The 21960-nt window shown below is 41.8% G+C and overlaps 1 protein-coding gene across 1 annotated transcript; it reads left to right on the top strand.

Annotated features, from left to right (window-relative positions):
• The first annotated feature begins 8471 nt into the window (after window positions 1–8471).
• Window positions 8472–21789, top strand: vwa5b2 (von Willebrand factor A domain containing 5B2). Its single transcript, XM_037982046.1, has 21 exons — window positions 8472–8599; window positions 8808–10351; window positions 10579–10794; window positions 11908–12133; window positions 12227–12381; window positions 12597–12728; window positions 12933–13057; window positions 13147–13323; window positions 13429–13539; window positions 14925–15127; window positions 15914–16028; window positions 16561–16746; window positions 16828–17044; window positions 17127–17464; window positions 17559–17796; window positions 17876–18208; window positions 18295–18432; window positions 19201–19329; window positions 19744–19849; window positions 19994–20117; window positions 20682–21789. Exons 2-21 carry the CDS (start codon window positions 10111–10113, stop codon window positions 21435–21437), a joined length of 4266 nt encoding a protein of 1421 aa, XP_037837974.1. The 5' UTR covers window positions 8472–8599; window positions 8808–10110; the 3' UTR covers window positions 21438–21789.
• Window positions 21790–21960: the final 171 nt, after the last annotated feature.

Genomic DNA, 21960 nt, shown 5'->3' with positions numbered 1-21960 from the left:
AGAGCTGCATGAAAGGGCAGGAAGAAAGTTGTTTTAGGGGTCTGGAATCTATTACCAATCATCTGTGTGTCATAGAGAATGTAAAGAGCAAATTATACACAGCATTATCCAGAATTTACAGCAGAAATAGCAAAACATTATTTTAGATTATGTTTCTGTTACATATAGTTTGTCAAAAGGTCTTAGTAACAAATTAAATGTGTTTGTTTATTGGTATCTGGGAGATAATTCAGTTTGCATGAACTAAACACACTTATTAGAAAAACAAAGTTTTGCAGAACACATCCACAGATTCATAAAACTTTGAGGGAATTACTCCAATTTGAAAGGAAAACTTTCGCAGCAGGATTTTAAAAACAAGACATTTCCGTAGGTCATCAAATGGATCATTGTGATTTCCTGTGGGAACATCGTGTGTGTGTGTGTTAACATGAATGGGTGTGTGCGAGCAGACCCTCTTTTGTCATGCTGCTTTTTGAGCTCATTGGCAGCATTTTAGGGAGCTCACGCTCAGTGTGATGGTGAGTCTTCCACAGACACACTTCAATCATGCCGCCGCCCCCCCTCCTCTGAGCCGCACCACATCACAGGATGGGCCACCAACTACAACAATACTGATTGAAGACTTAATTAGAAGGACAGGGCCAAGCGGGCAGAGGCCGGTGGGTTAGGGACCGACTCTGAGGGCACTGGCTGAAAAAAAACGTGTTTCAGTCTCAGTGTAAGGAAAAACCTTACACTGAGCTTTATTGCAGGTTTTAATAAGTTTATTTTTACAAGAAATATTACTGCTTTGAACAAAACTCAAAGAGAAAAGTGTTGCAATGTGTTATATCACTTTTAAGGGTTGAAAACTTTCATAAAACCGGATTTTCTAACCAAACATACAGGCAATGATCCAGTCTAAAGACTGTAGCGTAACCTTCATATTGTTAGGATGTGTGAATGTATCTGATGGGGCATGTGACACTCTTAAAGATGAATAGTGTCAGACTCTTTATCATGGTGAAAGAAGTCAGTGTTTGAGATGTTAGGACAACAATAATCTTAACTTAAGGGGTTTTGACTAAAATGGATTAAGACAAATAATATTTGTCAGTAAGGAAGGTAAGATAGATGTTTTTTGCCTAATATTTCTGACCTGTGGATATGTAAATTAGACTCACATATACTTTTTTGCAGTTACTCACAATCATGACCTCTCTCCTTGCACTTAGTGAAATCCAGCACTGTGCAATAGTCTTAAGTCATCCCTTATTTGCTTCTTGGGAACCAAACTTTCTTCTAATGTTTTAAATTGGTTTTAAACAATATTTCTTTAAGCTTTAAGTTCTTTTTGTTTGCTTTTTTAACTTTGGCAGTTTTTTTACTCCGTTTCAGTCCAGCACCTGACTACTCTGGAATAATTTGTTGAGTTGTTTATGAAGACACTGAACTCTGATCTATGAATCATTCAGGCATAAAAACACTCATGAACTAAAGGGATGGATTAGTGCTTTGATGCATAATGGACTACTTTATTTAGAGAAGAACCAATTTTAAATTGAATTTAACGGCACTTTTGTCTAGTAGTCTGTCACAAAGGCACAATTTGTTCCCATTTTCTTTATTTTAATATATAAACAAAATACCAAAGATATCCCATTTTGACTGTCATGAATATTTTAGTGCCAACAAAAAGATTTCTAAAGAGCTATTAGCTGAAAACTTGACATATAATAGAAGATCAACTGAAGGATTTTTAAAAGCACAAATGATACACAATAAAATGTCATGGTCAAATATGAGCACTGGACTGAAAAGGAGTTTCTGAAAGACCTTCAGAAAGTCTGAAGAACTTTTGTTTAACACAACTTTTAAAACGATAACAAAAGAAGTCTGACTAAGTGCAGAGACACGAGGGTTGGTTTAACACTTCTGCACAGCACTGAATGAATGAGAAGTTGTAGGAAGTTTAAAGAGTGTACCTTTGAGGGCGCTCTGGGGCATCCTGTAGACCTCTCTACCTGTTGGGGCACCCAGCAAACAGTCCAGCTGCAGGAGCAGCAGTGATATCAACAGCAGCAGCATGGTGTCAGAACATCGGACCCCTCCCCTACTCCACAGGCGGACAGACGGGACACCAGCAGGAAGACTGACGAGAAGGCAGAAGCAAGTTGTAAAAACTTCCTCGTCCTTATTGCGTGGAAGCTGTCTCCCTCCTCCTGACTCTCTGGGCTCTCTCCCACACTGTGTTGCAGAGCATCTGCCTGCAAGGTGCCCGGAGGAACAATAGACGCATGAAGTGGTCCCTGGTATATATAGAGTCCCCAAGGGAACACTGGAAAGAGGGAGAGGGGGACAAGGATAGGGGAGGGAGGGAGAGATACTCCCATGGCCAATACACAAACAGATGAATTCATTAAGACTGTGACAGCAAATCGGGCGCAACTTGCCAAGGCTGGCCATCACAAAGAGGTTTGGTTCTGTGAAAGGAGACAGAGGGGGGAGCTTCAGGGAAACAGACAGGGGTGGGGGTGCGAGGGGGGGGGAGCAGAGAGATTGGCTGGGCGGCAGGGACAGGGGGAGTTGTTAGAATTAATTAGTGTTAGAGGAAGAAGGAGAAAGTTCTGCAGATAAGGATGTGCTCGCATGTGACCCTGAGGTATGTCAGTCGGCGTCTGAAGAGTCACAGCAAGTGCAGGGCGGGCGGGACGGTGAGTGTGAGAGAGCAGGAGCGGGGGGACCGGGAAGTGTCTGCCATCCGTGCCCCTCAAAGAGGGCATTGTCTCCGGCGTCCCTCTGAGGATCCCCACATCAAAGGCGTTCCCTGGGCATCACTTGGCTGCCGCATCCATTGATCACTTACAGTCTTTTGTCCCCCCCATTAAAATATTGTCAGTTCACATCACTTTTGTCTTTCTCTGCTGAACTCTGCTTTTGTTACATAAAGGTACAGTGGCACACTGCTCATCAACATGAAGGATTTGGGGGGGAATAAAATGATAACAGATTTCTGTTTCATTGACTTTGCTTAAACTGAGATTATTAGAAAACTGAAGTTATTACACGGTGGCAGTTAAATCGCTCTTATGGTTATTATTAACACATCAAAAGGAAAACTGCCCCTAGGTTTCACAGATTTAAATTGCATCAACACTAATGATGGTAATTTTTTTACCCTTTTTGTACTCTTTATTCCTCCAATCCATGAAGGCCATCACAGCCAACTGACCTTAGAAAACACAAACATGGTTATAACTCAACCAGCTCTACAGATGTTTGTCATAAATGTTTGTTGTTGTTGAATGAGGACCCAGGAGTGCAGGCAGCAGGGGAAAAATCAGGCAGGTAATCAAAAACATAAAAATAAAAAATTACTTTCATAAAAAACAAAATTAGGAGCAGCAGGAGCCAAAAAATCCACAACTGATAGGGGGAATGACATATGAGGATTTTATACTAAACATGTTAGAAAAATATCTCATGAACCACTGGACAGATTTAAATGAAACTTGAAAAGTGATCACTGGATGCACATCCACAACTGATTAACCTCTGGAGTCAACCCAATTCAAATTCAACATAAACATCACCACCACATCTAATCAACATTAGCCAACACAATGATGACAACATCTCAGTGGATTTTGCAGATGTTGAGCTGAAATTTGGCCTGGTAGTAGCTGAGCATCATTAACAACACATACTCCAAGCATTCCTTAAATCACGTAAGATATTGCAATCTCACATGAGTTTGTACAGAATGTAATTTTTGAGGCTTAAAATCAAAACAGCTAGAGCTCCATAATTTCTCGACATAAAAATGCACAGATCAACAGGTGGAATCTGATAAATTAAAGAAGATGTTTTGTACATTTGCAGGCTGCTGACAGTAATCAGAGTCTGGATGGACATGAGGGGGGAAAAAACAATCTTCAAAATGAATTCAAACAAGAAGTTGGAGTTTCTTTGAGTCAAAAACAGACTTCAGTGGAGTTTTATCCATACGAGCCAACCTGTGCTGCAATAATCTAAGTCTCATTTTGACAACAACACAGAGTCTGTCAGGTTATTTATTACAGATGAGGCTGCTAACTTTGGTATCTTTTAACACTTTGGAGGTGGAACGCTGCACGGACATTAGAGGAGTGCTTCAGACAGAGTTTTGGTTCAGAAAGCAGAAGTTTAACAAAGTAAAATATTATAATAACAGTTTTCAGACATGTAAGTTTTGTTGTGCCCCCACCAAGCCCACTCCATGGGACAATGGATCCCAGATCTGAGAGCAGGCTCAGGCGGAGCGGACCAGGAGCGGCGTGGGACAAACGAGCGGCACTCTTTCATTCTCCCCTTCTTTCCATCCCGCTTGCCTTTCATGTTCTTTTGGTTAATTTGCCTTCTGCTCACTCTTTCTTCGTGTACCCACCAAAGCATGGAGCGCTTCTTTTTTCCCCTGCCAGCCCGTCTCCGTGTACATCTGTGATGTTCTGCTTTACTTTGTTACCACTCACAGACACACACACTCCTGTAGGTGCATTCATTCACTCTAGTTTAATCGATTTCATCACACACAGCCATCATTTTATCACTGATGTAAAAGAATATTCAGATATCATTCAGAAAACAGGAGTGACTCACTTCTCTTTGCGCACAAATGTAATTTTATTTCTTTACTGACACGTCAGATAAACATAAGTTGTGTTTTCTAAGCATTATTTATTAGCCAAGTTGTACTTTTTGTATATTAATGCATGAAATGAAAACCCAGAGTCAAACACAAGACAACAATGGGTTGATTTTAGGACTTTATTGTTAGTTTTTAGGACTGTTATTGGTCTGACTCCATCCTAACTCCAGAAGGTTTTAGATGTTACAAGATCTGAACTTAAAAGTTGAGTTTTTATGGAATAATTTACATCCCCCTTAAAAAACTTTAGGGTGCTACTAAAGACCCACCTTCACTAGAACTCAAGTAGAGCTTGGCAACTTGATTATCTGTACCTTTAGAGTGTTTTTACTCAATGATTTTTCTACTTTGTCTTTTATTATGTTCTATCTGTTGAGATTTGCAGTGTTATAATTTTTTTTGATCGTTATTTGCCGTGCAGTCATTTTGGCTGTGAAGCACTTTGGATCAGCTGTTGTTGGTCCCTAAATGTGGTCTTTTGAGGACCAAACTGTTGTAAGTTGCTTATAAAGTTTTTTCTTTTTATAATAAACATAGAAAACAAACCTCCAAAAGCCTCTCAACTTCCCTGATATTTTAATTTATTAAATATCTCCAGAACTCAGCTGGATTAAAGGCAATGTTTAAGATTTGTAGACAGCATTAATTTTAAAGCAGATAGTTATGCTATCTAAAATAAACCCAGATTATAGACTTTTTGACATTCATCTTGGATATGTAGGTGTATCCATTGGGAAAGTTTTCCATCAAAGTTGGAGAAGCAATAAATAAATAAAAAGACCAAAACTTACTTCTTAATGGTCTATTAAATATTTAGTTCAGCTTGTATATGTTTTAAAAAAGAATATTTTTTAAAACTGTACAAAAAAACGCTACTAAGAAGACTTTTGTTCCAGTAATTCTGGGAAGTTTTTGAATGAGAAGCCTGATTTTTGCTGTAGTCTTTCATCCAAATGGATGTAAGGTTGGAAGTATTAAATTTATTCAGAAACATGAGGGCATTTCATGAAAGACTTAGCAGTGCTTCTGAGACACATGAATGCACAATGATCTATTGTCCTGTCTGGAAATGATTTGTTGCAGTTTGCACCAGCTGATGTGCCACCGGCTGCTCGAGCAAGTTACGTAAAAAAACAAAACAAAACACAATGCTCAGCATAAACTCATCCACACAATGAGAACCTCCACAACATGACACACAGGTATTGTGTTCAGCTATGAAACCATTTTCTCCCTTTGTCTCAGGGAGAAAACAATTGAAATGTAGGTCAGTGGGGTACGCAGGGAGAAGAGGCTCCCAACACTTCGGCTCAGACACTTGAAGCTGCTCACAATAGTCAAGCAGCAGCAGCTCGTCTGCTCGGGCCTGGAGCAGCTCATTGTTGTCAATTACATCTCTGCTGACCTCAACAGTCACATTAACTGCCTTCAGATGCACATTGAACCCCAACTGTTCAATCGTGAAATATACAAATATACAATTTATACAAAGAAGAGAGCATAATGGTAAAAAGATAGATCAGATCATTTATCTTAATAATAAAAATAACTGCATCCAGAAATGAAAGGAAACACCATAAATGTAAATTTGGCAAACATGATGCCGGTGTTGAACCATTACCAGAACAAAGATCTCCTTTTGCTCCATCCTAAGTTTAACAAGATAACAGAGCAGTGCTTTTTCACGCTGCTCCTCCAAATCCTGCTTTTCCTGCTTCAAGCTGCCTGATTTAAACTGATAAATCTTTAACAGATTTGTGCACAACCTGAAATCAGGTTTCCTCTCTGCACATGTTTACTCAGGTCACCACCTGGTGGTTAAAAAAGAGCCTCACACTTTTCTCTTTATATAGAAGCAATGAACAAAAGCAGAGCCATGTGTTTGTTACTTGACTTATAATCCAGAATAAGTTACTGATTTGGAAGATTAGTTTAAGAAAGTGTGTTTATTGTTGTCTGAGCCTGCAGTTATCCAGGAGTTGCTGGTGTTCCTCAAACATCAGCTTGGATTTGTGGGTTTTTAAGTGTTTTTAAGCTCCTGAAGACTGAGCTCAGCAAACAAAATCCACTCAGAATGGGTAAATATGTGAACTTATACTAAAAATCATTTTGATGTCACGATTACTCGGTGGTTCCTTCAGTCAAACCAGCAGTAAATATGTGATGAAGACCTAACTGCAGGTTCAGGATCTCAGCGAGACTTCTTATGACAAAACTGAGGGAAACACAGAAAGGAATAAATATAAACAATAAAACAACGATTGCAGAAAAACTGAGGAGCACATACTGGGAGGAGAAATGGTACATGTCAACAGGTGTGCTGATTACTAATGGAAGGGAGGAGGTGTGTGAGAACCTGAGACCATAGAGGCCATCAAGTGTCAAAAATGTTTTGTTTGTGAAATTCTTTTGAAAAATCTTTAGATGCCTTTTGAGATCATATGGATTTAGTAAATTAGTCAAGGATCAGCCAACAAACATGTCAACAAACAAACATGTTAATTATTCTCTTGAGGTGTGGCTTTACAGATAGAGCCAAGACAAAAAAGACATAAATTGTTCATTTTAGAGATTTTAAAAAGCTCTTTAGTTTGTTAATGGTACAGAGTTTAGTCAGTTATTCTGTTTCTTCACACAGAGCTAAAGGAAAATTGCAATGTTGTAAATATAGGAATAATTAATGCTTCTTTTTGGTTCATTTTAAAGTAAACAAATTACAATTATTTTTAAAACCCAGAATATTAACTGGGCCATTCATTTCTTTGAGAGCAAATGGTTAAAAAAAAAGATCTTATTGAAGGTTTGGGGTATTTAAAAAATGCTATTTAATTTGAAAGCACAGGGAAAAATGTTAACACTGACAACAAAAAAAAAATCAGTGATTGCAATTTTTTTTTAAACTTCATCCTATATAAAGATAGAGCATTATGTATGTAAATCATAATTTTGCAAAGATCACAGAAGATAAAATCAAAAACAGGCCACATGGTGGCAGGATGGGGCAGAGATTGGAAATATTGACAAATCTTTTTCTCTGTAACATACGTCTTCGCATAAAAACCAGTGAGAATTTTATTGATGCAACCAATAATGTTCCACCTAAACTTTCACTTACTTCATTAAAACTGGAGTCGAAAACAGTTAACAGATGAAGATGAATAATGCGGTGCTACCCGAAAAGGAAAACTATAGAAAAACTGCAGCTAAGACACAACAGAGACATCAAAACAAAAGCTTGAGTGTTCCCCTCTGGAGATTATTCCACCATTCTGCCCTTCTCTGGCCTTTTCCCTCTTTGCATGTGTCTCTCTCCCTTTACACAAAACACACCTGTAGGACCATCAGACAAGAGGAAAAAAAAAATCAATAAACAAAGTCATCTTGTGTCCCATTTTCTGAAAGGCGAAAAAAAAAAACTAACAAGTTACAGCAGAGCTTTGACCAAATAGTCTTTTTTTTTAGTTGTGCTGTAAACAGTGGTTTATTAAAGAGGAGTACGTGAATTTAAAAAAGGGTAAAGTGATTAAAAGCAACACAAGCCAAGCCAATTGTGCTATGCTTAAAAGATTAAATTAATAAATGGGTTGAAAATATACATGTTTAAAACTGTTCAAATGGGTGTTTTCATCTTGCAGTTTCAGTGATGAAAATGGAAACTGAAGGACAATAAAAGCTGCTGCTTCTTTGGTCTCACCTACTGCTGCTGCCGTCTCACTGACCTGTTGGGAGAGGCAGACCACATCATCCCCTCCTCCTCCTCCTCCCTCTCCTCTTCTCTCTCTAGCCAAGCCATTAGCCATGAATTATGGTGCTGCTACCATCACAGCCAATTGTCTGGATGAAAAGCAGGCTCTGCCTTGCTTACCGTTGTGTGTTAGCTTGTGCCTGAACAGCAGGTCCTGATCAGCCCGCTGCTCCAGGACAGAGCAGGTAAGCGGATGACATTTTACCAAGCAGGAAAAGTAGGTTTGCGCAGAGCTGCGAGCTGGTGATGCGTCTCAGCAGCAAGACATGGCTGTATTTCTGAAAGACATTTTAATATAAGCATTTAAGTCTAAGTGAGCTGCTGTGCACAAATATGAGTGTTAAAGTCAAATGGAGGGCTTTGCATTGTAAATGGACTTTTTTTCCATCTCAGGACTGCTGGTAAATTTGTGGAGTGAGAGGAAAACCAGGAAAACTCCTTCAGTGTGTCAAGGGGGAAACCTGTGAGCAGATGTGGCGCTGGAGTGATGCAGAGACTGCAGATTATCTGACACTACACTGAGCAGTACAGTAAGTGTTCCCTGCGTGGGGGTTTTGCTTGTTATCTCGCGTTTGGAAGTGACAAAAGGCAGCAGCAGTGTTTCAAAGACACCACTCTACGCTAAGCAAACATCGGACAAATTATTTAAAACTTGCAGAGCAAATAGTGACTTTCATTTAGTGAGATTTGCACGTTTTTAATACTTAAGGGTTGTCTAGATGCAGATATATTACTTTTGCAATTTGTCAAAATTTACAACTAAATGTGAAAGTTTTTTTTGTTTTACATGTAAAATACAAATCATACAGAACTTTCAAAGGTTTGCATGAAGAATTTGAAGAATTTGTTTTATTCTAATTATGTGCTAATTAAGATTTCACTCAAAACGCAACAACTGTATGATTTGAATCCCTTTTTTATACGTGCTTTCTTGCAAATACAACCATTCTTTCTGACCCTTCCTCGGCTCAGACAGAGGTCTGGGGCTGAGCAGATTACACTATGGAGGGAACATAACATCGTACTTTTCCTTTCGTGTGGATTCTAACAGCAACAGTTTGTCCTACTCCAACACACCAGGCATTTATTGGCTTGTTATGTGCTGAGAGGGCAGTAGCCAGATGGAGGCTGTTGATCTTGTTAGAAAGGTAGATGTGAGAAGACCATTACCTGGATCATGGCAAACACAAACAGACACACACACACACACCAATGCACACACGAGTGCACTTCGTGTGTCTGTGTGTCAGAGCGGACCTGTACGCTGGTCTCGGCACCTGTTGCTCCTAAAGTGGTTGATCATTAAGAACAATTCTGCACAACTTGAGTAAAATGGAAACTTTAGGGCAAACAGGAGTTAAGGAAGGACCATAATTGTTGGCACACGTGGGTTTGCATACTGGATGGCTACTGATTGCAAATGCTAGTAGTGATGCATAGTGTAATAAGTGCCGACCTGCGCTGGTAATGATTGACCAGGCCTGTTATACACAATTTATCACAAGTGGTTGCTAAGAGCTGCTGAACAGGAGGCATCTTGGTTACATGACCAATAGCTGATGTGTGCAAATATAAATAAACACCTGCCCTGTTCATAATGTATAAACAAAATCTCAGCCCCTTCGATTTAGGGAGCTTTAAAAATCATGTCTGACCTATAAAGATCATTGTGAATATTAAATGAGAGAGTTTAAATATGCGCTTACATATTTCTCTTCCTGTCTTCTCCTACCATTTCACTGAGCTCTGTAGCTGTGTGTTTATGCACTCAGTTGAAGCCTGGTGGTACGGAAAAAAAATGGTGGGGCTGAGAAACCGCTCAACGTGGGAGCCATTGCTACTAAAGGCCTCCTGCATCAAATCCTGTGCCAACGGATGCTCTATGGGCATCACCGCGCGCCTTACGTATGCCAACGCTGACACAGAGTCTGTGGAAGGTGAGGACACTCTCAGTGCTAAATCCAGGAGAGCACAGTCTAACCCACAATGAGACATTTAGACTCAATGCTTTCTAAGCATCAATAGGTTTATTGTATTTATATGTATATATATATTAAACAAAAGGCAAAAATCAGCTTAAAAATTTTGTATTTTAGCAGAACAGTTAAGAGGAATTAGAGTCCCAAAACATAAACCCCTGATATTTCTGTAATTTTTTATCAAGGTGTGTTCGTGTACCCTCTTCGGGAAAAAGAGGTTGTGGTGGACTTTGAGGCTGTGATCGCGGGCCGGCTGGTAGGTGTGCAGATCCAGAGCCGAGGGAAGCTAAAGGACTGCTGTTTGGACTGCTGCCCTGGATCCGGTCTCGAAGGATACTGTGAGAGTGGCCGGGAGTGGGGCTGCTGTGGGATGTCCAACCTGGACATGCAATGCAGCAATGGTGAGGAGTTAGTGGGAGGAATAAATGCAGCGAAAAAACAAACCAAATCCCAAGATTCTTGTATTTGACACTGTTTCATAAACGTCAGTGATGGATTTAGATTTGCATTCTTGAGTATTCAATATCCCGTACGGGTTTCAGGACAACCAGCAAAGATATTAATAAAGAACTCTAACAATAACTGAGCAGAAACAACCTAAACACAGACCTGATGAGGTCCACACAAGCCTGCTTATGGTCATAATTACATGTTTTATTTATCCTATGCAAGACAGATGTAACGTAACAAGAGAATTCTGTATGACCTTACTGAAATTTGCTGGAAAGTTGAAATTGAGCTGGTAAAGCTAAAAGTAGCAGAATTGAGGCTAAAAACTGAAAGTACATTCAAAGATAAAAAAGAGCAAGTGCAAGAACATTGTTTGTGAAGAAACTGAAGCTATCTTAGTGTATTTCTTTGAGAAAAATATTTGTAAATAAAGTATAAAAAATATTACGACAGTGTGAAGTGATAGAGCACAAAAATATGTTGTTGTTTTACTGTAGAGCTGTAAAAAGTCCACAGCTCACTTTAGCTTCTGTTTCTGCGCTGCTGTAATCGTGTGATCAGCGAACGAGTACAACGCAGCTACAGCTCAGGGCTGCTGGATGCAAATGACCAAGAAGGCAAAAACATCTGGCCTCCTGCCCTAATACTGAAAACTCATTTCCTGATTTAGCACACATCAACCTGATGTCTGCAGAGTAATAATATGAAACAAAAATATCAGCAGATTTGAAATGACTGACTTAAAAAAAGAAAATATTTTCTTTTTGTTGTTGGATTTTTAAAACTAAACCAGAGATGATCTATTGTAGCTCTGTAACTGTGAGTTATGTTTGATAAAATCATTCAGACTAATTAAAGCAACGCGAATGACTGTTTCTGTATTTTTATGTTTTTGCTAAAAAATGATCAAATACTTAATACTAACCTGAGGCACTATAGTATCAAGAGTGGCACAAACATATATCAAAAACACACATTTGAATAAGTTTTCTGATGCCCTAACCCTCCCGATTATGCTTACTTTATGCCATTTTTAATAATCTCATGATGTGTTTTGATTTAAGGACATCTCATCCTGGATGAGGACATGGCAAGAACCACCTTCGTCGTGGGCTGCGGGGTCATCGGTCCCATGGATATAGTGTCTGTCATCATTAGCACCACGCTTGAACTCCCCACTTTGGAGAACGGAGCAATTCGAATCGTCTACCCAAAGCTGCTTACTCCGGTCGTCAGTGGCCAGATGACTTCAAGCAAGAGTGAAAATGGAGGAAAGTCTGAGGAAATTGGGTATTTATGTAGACCATTGAATGTTTTTTTTGGTATCATAAATAAAAAAACCAAAGATGGACTGTTTGCTATCTGAAATTCATTTCTCCCCAGGGCCAGCTGCTTTGGTGCCACCTCAGGAAAACAGGATCGAACCGTGGACTCGGAGCAGCAGTGCTCTCATGCCATCTTCACCAATTCTGCTGCCAACCTGGCACCTTATGAACTCAGCTTCCAGCTGCTGGTCCGAGCGGCCTGTCTGCTGGCTGGTACTGTCTGTCCTCTTTAATAAGCCTGATGCACAGGTTCTGAAATATCTAAAGGTGGACAATCTCATTGCAAAATCTAATGACTAAACAATGCCAGAAACACAAATACTAAGGCTATAGAGGATAAAATATCAGGGTTATGAAGTGAACGTTTGGTTATTCTGCAGTAATTATGCCAAAATAATTTATTTGCCTCCATTTTAATTTCTCTGCAGGACTGGAAAGTCCTACGCACGCCCTGAGAGCAGATGCAGATCCCAGTGCCCAAAGTGCCTCTGCCACCTACATCACCTTGGCTCAGGAGCATCCATACGACCGACACATAGAGATCATCTTGCACCTCAGTGGTGAGAAATAAGAAACCATCTGTCACATGTTTACATTTCTATTGGGACTGTGTAAAATGGAACTAAAGAACGGGACAACATTCCCTCCAAAACCTCCAGCAGCTGCTCTCCTCAGTTCCTAGGCGTTTACAGACTGATGTTAAAAAAAGAAAAAAAGAGGGGATGCTTCACATGTCTTTTTTTTTTACCTTTCGTCTTCAACAGAACCTCACAGTCCTTTGATAATCTTAGAGAAAGGCCGACTCTCCTTCAGTCAGTACGATCAGCTAATCTGTTCCCGCCGTGACTTCATTCGCTGCACCCGCAAAGATTCAGAGCCAGAGAGAAAGGTTAAAAAATTCACATTTGTGTTCTACAACCATTTTTGACACCCCTTATCCTTGTTCTCCTACTGACTACCAGTCTCACTGTGCTGCAGGTGGAGTATGTGAGGAGGAGATACCACAAAGACATCCTCTGTAGCCCCGTCTTGATGCTCAACTTCTGCCCTGACTTACTGTCTGAACCTCTGGAGCTGCACAAGGCCACCAGAGAGCTGCTGTTCCTTATCGATCGCAGCGGCAGCATGAGTGGCAACAACATCCATCGTGTAAAGGCAGGATGCAGCAGAAAGCAAACTCATAAACTGCAGTATAATTTCAATGTTGAGGCGCAGGTATTGATCTGACTTTAGCCTGTCTATGTTTTGCTGTCTCATCAGGAAGCCATGGCGGTGGCCCTGAAGAGCCTACCTTCTGGTACAATGCTAAATATTGTGGGCTTTGGGACCACCATCAAACCTCTGTTCAACTCCAGCAAGCTCTGCACTGATGTTAGTGCTACTCAGGGACCTTTGCTGGAAAACATTATCCTCAAGTTTTATGATACTGCAATTTCTATCTTTAATACCATGCATTCATTGTGGTGAAAGAAAACACACGCAGCATTTGGATCCTGTTTTCTGAGTGCAGATGTCACGCAGGACTACCTGTTCTATTCTGTCCACTCTCTAAGCAGACAACAGGGCTGCTTCTTGGGTTGCCTTAGCAGCAGAGTATCAGGTTTTATCCAGAACAGGGGCTGCAAGGACAAACAGTCTTTACACATTCTCCACCATATGGTGGCCTTTCATGCATTTTCACTCAGACAGGAGATGCCGTCCAATCTCCTTTCCTCTCTGACATGTTTTTCAACAGTCTCAACTGAGATCACATTACAGCAGGTGCTAATATATAGATATAGATAGATAGACATACATACTGTTTGTGCCTTCTTCATCAGTGGGGAGCTGCCTTTATGCTTTGCTGTACTCACAGACTAACCTCAAACAGTAAATTAATCTCATGTAGTGTTTGCCCTGGCAGTCCAGTTGTGCAGGCATTGTTTGCTTTTGCCTCCTTTGCAGCAGATCTAATTTAAATTACATTTTTAATTTACAACCCCAATTCCAAAGAAGCCGGGACGTTGTTTAAATTGTAAATGAAAACAGAATCCAATGATTTGCAAATCTCATAAACCCACATTTTATTCACAAAGGAACTTTGTAAACATAACAGATGCTGAAACTAATACAAAAATTACATTATTCTGGAAAGAAGGTAATACTGAATATTATGGCAGCAACACATCTCAAAAATGTTGGGACAGGAGCAACAAAGGGCTGTAAAAGTACGTAGTATGAATAAGAAACAGTTGGAAGAGACATGACTCAGCCTGTTATCATCACACTGTTCAAAAGCCTGCCTCTCTGATGATATGGGGGTGCATTAATGCTTATAGTATGGGCAGCTTACACATCTGGAAAAGGACCATCAGTGCAGAAAAGTATATGGCAGTGTTAGAACAGCAAAGAACTGCCAAGACAGTTGAACAGCTAAAATCCTGCATCAGACAAGAATGGGACAATATTTCCTCTGAAACCTCCAGCAGCTGCTCTCCTCAGTTCCTGGTTACAGAAGAGGAGCTGCTTCACAGTGGTAAAAATGGCCCTGGATCAACTGTTTTGAGATGTGTTGCTGCTATAAAATTCAAAGTTACCCTATTCTTTACCATAAAAGTACAATTTCTTAAACATTTCATATGTTTACTTTGTTCCATTGTGAATAAAAGATGATATGATGATATCTGCAAATAATTTCATTCTGTATTGATGACCTTTAGACAACATCCCAGCTTCTTTAGAACTGTGCTTCTGCTACACTGTGTGTCTTCATCTAGGTGACACTGATGCAGGCGTACGAGTACGTCCAGAGGATGAGAGCAGACATGCGAGGCACCAACCTGCTGGGGGCGCTGTCCTGGCTCTACCAGCAGCCCATGCAGCGCTCATATCCTCGCCAGGTCTTTATCATCACAGATGGGTCCATCAGCAATGTGGCCAAAGTGCTGGAGTTGGTGCGCAGAAACACATGCGCTGGCAGGTACGGCCCCGTGTGGGGGGTGATGCAGAGAGGGGTCGGGGTGGGGGGGGTGGGGGGTTATCTAACACCGAGAGGGGGGAGATAAACAAACAAAGTGTAGATTATTTCATCCAACCTTTACATAAACTGCAGTTTGCTGATTAGGTCTGACATGACAGAATTACTGTGTGAAGAAAAGGGAGCAACAAGTGCAGCCAGGAAGAGGGAAGTGAGAAGCTACATGTGAGGGAAAACCTAAGGAAAACGACAGAGGACACGAGCAAACTGCAATCTGTAAGAACTGAGGGTGAAGCGTTATGGGTGGAGTATGAAAGGGTGGAAGGGTTTTTCAGCCCCGCCCAGTAATCCCGTTAAGTGCACTGCTCTGCAGTAAGAGTCACGCCCATCGCTTTTCTCCAGGCTCCTTACAGATGCACAATAACTCCATTTATGTCTCATTAGTATTCTCTCCTTGGACTGAGTTTCTCCGCAGTATTTGGATAGTGTGACTGAAAATTATGTACACGTTTAGTCTTCTTCCATCTTTAATTCATCAAATTTGAGCAAATGCTGCTCATGTACGCCCGTGACTGTAAATCAGTTTGTTCTCTTGGCTGTACATCAGTTTTAGGGTTTTCTGTTTCCCTTATTCATGCACTGCTAACCAACATCTGGCCACGGTCTGCTGTTAAAAACAAAACAAAACAAACAAACAAAAAAAATAAGAAAGCAAAAAAACCCCAAACAAACCAGGACTCAGTATTGTCAGGCTTGTAAATGTCTACATCACCTGTGTGACCTTTGCAGATGTTTTGGCCTGGGCCTTGGACCCCAAGCCTGCAGGAGACTCCTGCAGGGAGTCGCCAGACTGACAGGAGGGATGACAGAGTTCTTGGACGATGAGGAGAGACTCCAGCCCAAGGTCTGCAGCAGCGAAGCACTGCCACCTAGTGGATAAATAGGAATTATACAACAATTACAAACAGTGTGAACAGGATCAGTTCTTTAAAGGCCTATCATTGTTTTGAAGGAGATTTAATCTAAAACCATCTTATGCTGAGAAGGAACAAAGTTTTGGTCAAACCTTGTAAATGACATTATGCACAATCTTGTGCAATATTGTGAGATCTCTTAAGACGTGTGCATTTGCATGTACATCTACAACTATTTAAGGCTAGGAGTTATCAATTTTAATAGTAACCTTTTTTTTAAATAGCCAAGTTGTTTTTATACTCTACATATATTCTTGGAGAGTAATCATATAATAACTGGTGATGATGAAATCACAGGTTGATAAGCTTTTTGTTTTATGGTCGCTCTTCATAAAGTGCCTTTTGTGGACTGCTGTTATTTTAAAGATGTCAAATAGTTCTTTATTTAAACAGCTTTTTTATTTGTATAATTAACTGTTTAAGCTTGAAAGTATCATAATCGGTTGCCTAACTCTCCTGCAGCTGATCAAATCTCTAAAAAAGGCCTTTGAACCCGTTCTGACGGATGTTCGGATCGACTGGTACCTGCCAGAGAACATGGAGGCTCTTCTTTCACCCAATGAAATCCCTCCCCTCTATCCTGGTGATTGTTTGACTGGATATTGCACTCTTTACGACATGACGAATTTCAAAGCAAAAAAGACAGAGGTATGAGCCACATCACTGTAGTTTAAAACATAGGAGTTTTTAATCAGTCTGCGAATGATTTTTGAGTTCTTCTGTTTTTAGTCTGAAGGACGGGAATCCAGAAGTTTGCACCGGGACTCCATGGGTTCGGTTTTTGGCCAGTCAAACGATGAGCTCTCGTCCCCTCCTCCCTCTGAGCTCATGCCTGTGGTGACTTGTGCCGACGCAATGGACCTGGAGGAGGCTCTGAGAGAAATATCCAGAGAAATTTCTTCAGAGTTCTCCTGCGCCAGAGACATCGACCCCGGCACCAGTCCAGGTCAGCACCTCATCAGTGAACCCCATTTTCATGGACACACTTCTGTAAAGGTGGTGAACAGCTGTTTTTTTTTCCACTCTAGGTTTGGAGCTGGACTGGTCCAGCGGGATAAGGAGGAGGATCCAGGAGAGCTCCTACATTCAGGAGCAGTACGTCCTCACCCACTGCTCCCTGAGCAGCGAGCGAAGTCTTCAAAGTCACTCCCATTCACACATCCATGCCTCAAACTCTGACTCTGCAGGTGGCGTGTTCCTTTCAGAGTCTCGTTCCTCCGGCCCCGTGTTGGAAACGGGGTCTCTGCCACAGGGTCTTGAGAGGATGCCCCAACCAGAACCGCCATCTTTATCTCGCTGGGCTGATCCAGAATGGCAGCAAAACCTTTTAGCTGAAACTTCTGACAAAGCAGCCAAAAAGGGAAAGGTATGAAACCTTTGGAGCTTGCGGCGTATATGACAGCTATTTCACAATCTGATAAACGTGGCAGTGCTTTTTATTTTCACTCTCACGCAATCAGGATGGGCGCCCGGACAGAGGCGAGGAGTCTCGTAGGAGACAGAAAGCTTTGGCTCGTTCAACCATGGCAGCGAGGAGTTTTTCCTCACCCCAGGGTGAACTAGAGATGCATCGCCTGAGGAGAGCTCTGGAGAGGGTCTCCTTTGACCAAACCCTGGGAGGGAGGCTGGACGAAAGTGATGGAGAAACGAAGCCTCCATCACAAGAGACTGAGTCCCACAGAAGCCTCACTGACTCCAGTGAGTTAGTAAGAGTGCTAAAAAGCAAACGATTTTTTTACATCAGTGTCATCTCCACCTTGTCTCTCTGACCCTTCAGATGGACTCCTGTTTCCTGCCTCCCCCCTGGACTGGGACAGCCTCACGGACCCAGAGTATCTCTTCACCGCTGTCTCACCTGAAGACCCCCCTCCGGGTCAGTGTCGCTCCCACATTCACGGCCTGCTGAGCGGCAGGCCAGTGTCCTGGGAGGTCACTGTGGACCTGGGGCACCTTTGGACCCCCGAGGGGTCACCGACTGGGGTCGATGAGGGTGGAGCTGGCAGGGAAGAGGGAGGAAAGCCGTGGGAGGAGATCATTCACCAACTGACTGCTCGCTCAGTTATAAGAGACTTTGAGAAAATGGCAGAAAAAGAGAATGATGCTGGACATGGTAAAAACGGATTTATTCCTAGCTGTAAACTATTAAGCACAGTATTAATCTCTTATTCATTTTGCCTTGTACTTCATTTGTTTTAGGTTCATCCAAACGATATCGTATGAAGGCCATTCAGACAAGTAAGCACTGTAACATCATATGCATGTACACAGCCTTCACCACCACTGATGGCAACATCAGCAAAGGCCTCTCAGACAACATGGACATCCACACCACAGGTGTGTTACCAACTCAAACACAAAGACCGTGCACGCAATTATTTCACTAAGTTCTTTTTATTTTCTTCTGTAGAACCATCAAAGTTTTTACTGTCATTTAATCACTACATTAACTTACTGCACATACAATCTATTATAAAACTTACCTGTTGCAGATAGCTCTTTAAATGACCTGAGTTTGGTGAAACAGTTTAATTCTGACTAAACTGATGGGCTAATGGCTAGTCTTAGTCAGACCAAGACCAAAAGGAATTGCTGCCATCCTAAAACAACTTCAAATTTCAAAGTTTCCATAGATGCTCATGCAAATGCTCCTTTATAGACATTTATATTGTTGTCAGTTTGGCATTATATGGTTATTTACAAGGCTTTTTAACAATAATCGTCCCTTCTGCTTGGCTATGTTTAGGATTTTAGCACCCATTTGTAGCACACCTCTCCGTTCATTTGTGTTTACATGTCTCAGAGCGGTCTCTTTACCGCTCGAGGTAGTGATGATTCTGTCTTTGGTGTCTCACTCTGGACTAAACGCCTGAGGAGCTCAGCCATTTATCACTGAAGATTTAAAACTGTTTCTTCAAATGTTTTTTTCGGCTTCATAAAAATGGAGAATTCCATCACATGTACTCCTCTAACATTACTAAAACAGACTCACAGCAAAGTATGTCACATAATCTTGTTGTGTTTTGTTTTGTTTTTTTATAGGGTCATGACAGATCTAATCGTGGGGACTTATATATGTGTGTGTGTGTGTGTGTGTGTGTGCAGGGATTCATTTGGGCAAAAGGCAAACCTCTCAGTCAGGCGGTCGCAGGCAGAGGGCCTACTCCGTCGGTTTGGGCAGGCGCCGGTCCAGCAGGGACTACGACGAGATGGAAGATACCTGGAAGTTTACAGGTAAACAGACTGGACGACTGCTGCACCCGTTTCTGTCTGCAGACATTAGGTCATCAGCGATCTTTGTATCTCTCAGACAGAGATGACACTCCTGCCCCACCCTGTAGTGTTACATCTCTTGTAAGTATTTTTGCCCACTCGGCGTGAACACTCGAGGGTCAGGATGGTCTCAAGGACAGAGGGTTCTGACCAAATGGTGATTTTAAACTGACCAGACAGCAGAGCAAAGACGGTTCTTTCCTCAGACTTGATCTCACACACGTCTAAATAATGCCCCACTCTAAAAAGCCCCTGAGCAAATGGAAATTTGTTGATTTGGGGGTAGTGTCTTTAGTATTTCTGGTGAGAGAAACACAACATGTTGTTATCACAGTGCTCATGAAACAATACTTCCCAATGTTGCCTCAGACGTAGGTGGCAGCGGCTCCTGTTCCATGGCTCCTGTAACGTCAGGCCTGTCATGCAACTGTTCGCAGCGATCTATAGAAAGCAAGTCAATGGAGAGCTTCTTTGGTACCAGGTAAGTCTTTCGTTCTGTGAAACACGGAATTCTTGTCATATTCACTGGAGATGAGAAAAGATTTGGTGCTACTGCAAACTTCAGCGGAGATGCGAGAGTTTTACGGTTTACTGTCTGCTTTGTCCCGTTTTCTTGCATCTCCAGGTTCCCTCTGGGCCGACTCAGGTCCTCCATCTCATCAGGAAAGCAGGTTCCTCTCAAGTCTCACTGTTTATCTGCAGAGACGGACAAACAACCTGAGAGTGAAGCTCCCGACTACCTGCCTCTGGTGAGCTGAAAGCACATGTGGATAAGACGTCTGAAAGAATCTGTGGCAGAATTACCAAAACGTTCAAAGCAGCTTCAGATCACGAGTATTTGTTTTACAGTTTGTTTTTTTTACTCTTTCATACATTTTTTTTTTTGCTATCCAATTACTTCTGCATATTTTATGCTAGTTTAGCCATCTTCATATCACCATATTCAGCACATTCAGGAGATGGGTGCAATGACTTTTGTATTTTGTAACTTTGATATTTTTCATATTATTTACCTTTATTTTCAAATGTTTTCCCCATAGAAATACACCTGAGATCTCTTTAGTTCTTCCAAAATTATTGGTTTTGAAATCAATTTCAGCATACATGGTCTGTTTTTACCATCTTGTGCTATTTTTAGCTTTTGCTCTGCTTTTTTTCTTTAGCTACTCAGTTTCAGTGAATTATGGCAGTCATTCAGCATTCACATTGCATTTTTACAGAAAATGAAAATTCTCAAATTTTTTTTTTCCAAACCATGCAGTATTACAAACTTCAAGCCTGATTTGTTTCACTGATCAATGGTTCTCCTTCAGGTGCATCTGCAGCTGGCCTCAGGGGCCTTTCTACTGACGGAGATCTACTCAGACTGTGTCCAGATCCCCCTGGACCGCCTTAAACGAGCGTCGCCTTACGGCCTGCACCGCCGCAGCCTCAGCCCAGCCTTCCGCTGTACGTCTCCCAGCGCTCCCTCTTTATCTACGTCTGCCAAGCCTCCAGGGGCTCCTGCTGGCCACCACGTTACCTTTTCTCCATCTTCGTGCTCCATCGCCAAACCGTCCGCTCCTCCTTTCCACCACACTCCCGTCGACAACCCCCTGATTTGGGAGTTGAGGCTTGTGCGAAGACACCTGTCAGACCGAGACCCTGTCACCTCACCCCCTGACCTCCTCAGCTCGGAGGAGGGCTCCTTGGAGCTGTCCATCGGTCCTTCTCAGAGCCTGGGACAAGCGGACAGCGGCCGGGGCTCAGAGACGGACATATGCGAGGGCTCCTCGGCAGAGTCAGGTGACCTCCAGGGCAGCGGTCAGTTGGCTCAGGAGGACCTGGAGGGCTCGACCTGGGCCACGGCCGTGGCTCTGGCTTGGCTGGAGCACCGGTGTGCCGGGTACTTCATGGAGTGGGAACTGGTGGCGGCGAAAGCAGACTTCTGGCTGCGCTGTCAGAAGCTGCCGGAGGGGGTGGACCTCGCAGGGCTCCGAGGAGCAGCCAGGCAGCTGTTCCTGCTGCTGCGTCACTGGGACGAGAACATCAAACTGAACATGCTGTGTTATAACCCCAATAATATGTGAGACAATCATCTCAGAAGAAACTGAGCCAGACTTACTGATTTACAGACCGACTCCAAATAATGACTGAAAATCTTTACACGAAAAACTAAATGCTGTATTTTAACTGTAACTAATGATAAACCAGTGCCAAGTCCATTCTAATTTTATACAACATAGACCAAGTGGCCTTTTATTAGAGCTGTGCTTTATGCAAACACGAGAATGCCTTGACCATCTGAATAAGCTTTTTGTAGCCTAGAATGTAGCGTAAAGTCAATGTAATCTGTACTATGCCAAATGTAGAATCATTGTGAAGGACTATCAGATTGTTTCTTTTGTAAAATAATGAAAGAACTGCTTACATAATAAAAATTGGGGAAATAAAACCTGCTGGAAGCCAATCATTTGATTGCCTGTGTGAAAATTAAAACAGCATTGAGGTTAAGTGGTGTGATTCATTCAGAACACTGACGCTATTCAGTATCCTTCAGATTGTTGACTGAAAACTAATCCTCTGCTCCAAGCAGATGATTATCTAACCAAT

Source organism: Kryptolebias marmoratus, linkage group LG20 (genome assembly GCF_001649575.2).
Source record: "Kryptolebias marmoratus isolate JLee-2015 linkage group LG20, ASM164957v2, whole genome shotgun sequence".
Taxonomy (NCBI): Eukaryota; Metazoa; Chordata; class Actinopteri; order Cyprinodontiformes; family Rivulidae; genus Kryptolebias; species Kryptolebias marmoratus.
Note: the sequence above shows the minus strand (reverse complement) of the source record. Positions and strands in the feature narration are given on the sequence as shown.

Bases quoted from the DNA above. Each gene is read 5' to 3' on its own strand.
- vwa5b2 (XM_037982046.1), top strand. From the start codon at position 10,111: ATGCGCTTACATATTTCTCTTCCTGTCTTCTCCTACCATTTCACTGAG. The intron at 13,058-13,146 runs GTTAAAAAATTC...ACTGTGCTGCAG, and splicing joins ATTCAGAGCCAGAGAGAAAG to GTGGAGTATGTGAGGAGGAG. The intron at 13,540-14,924 runs GTTAGTGCTACT...GTCTTCATCTAG, and splicing joins CCAGCAAGCTCTGCACTGAT to GTGACACTGATGCAGGCGTA.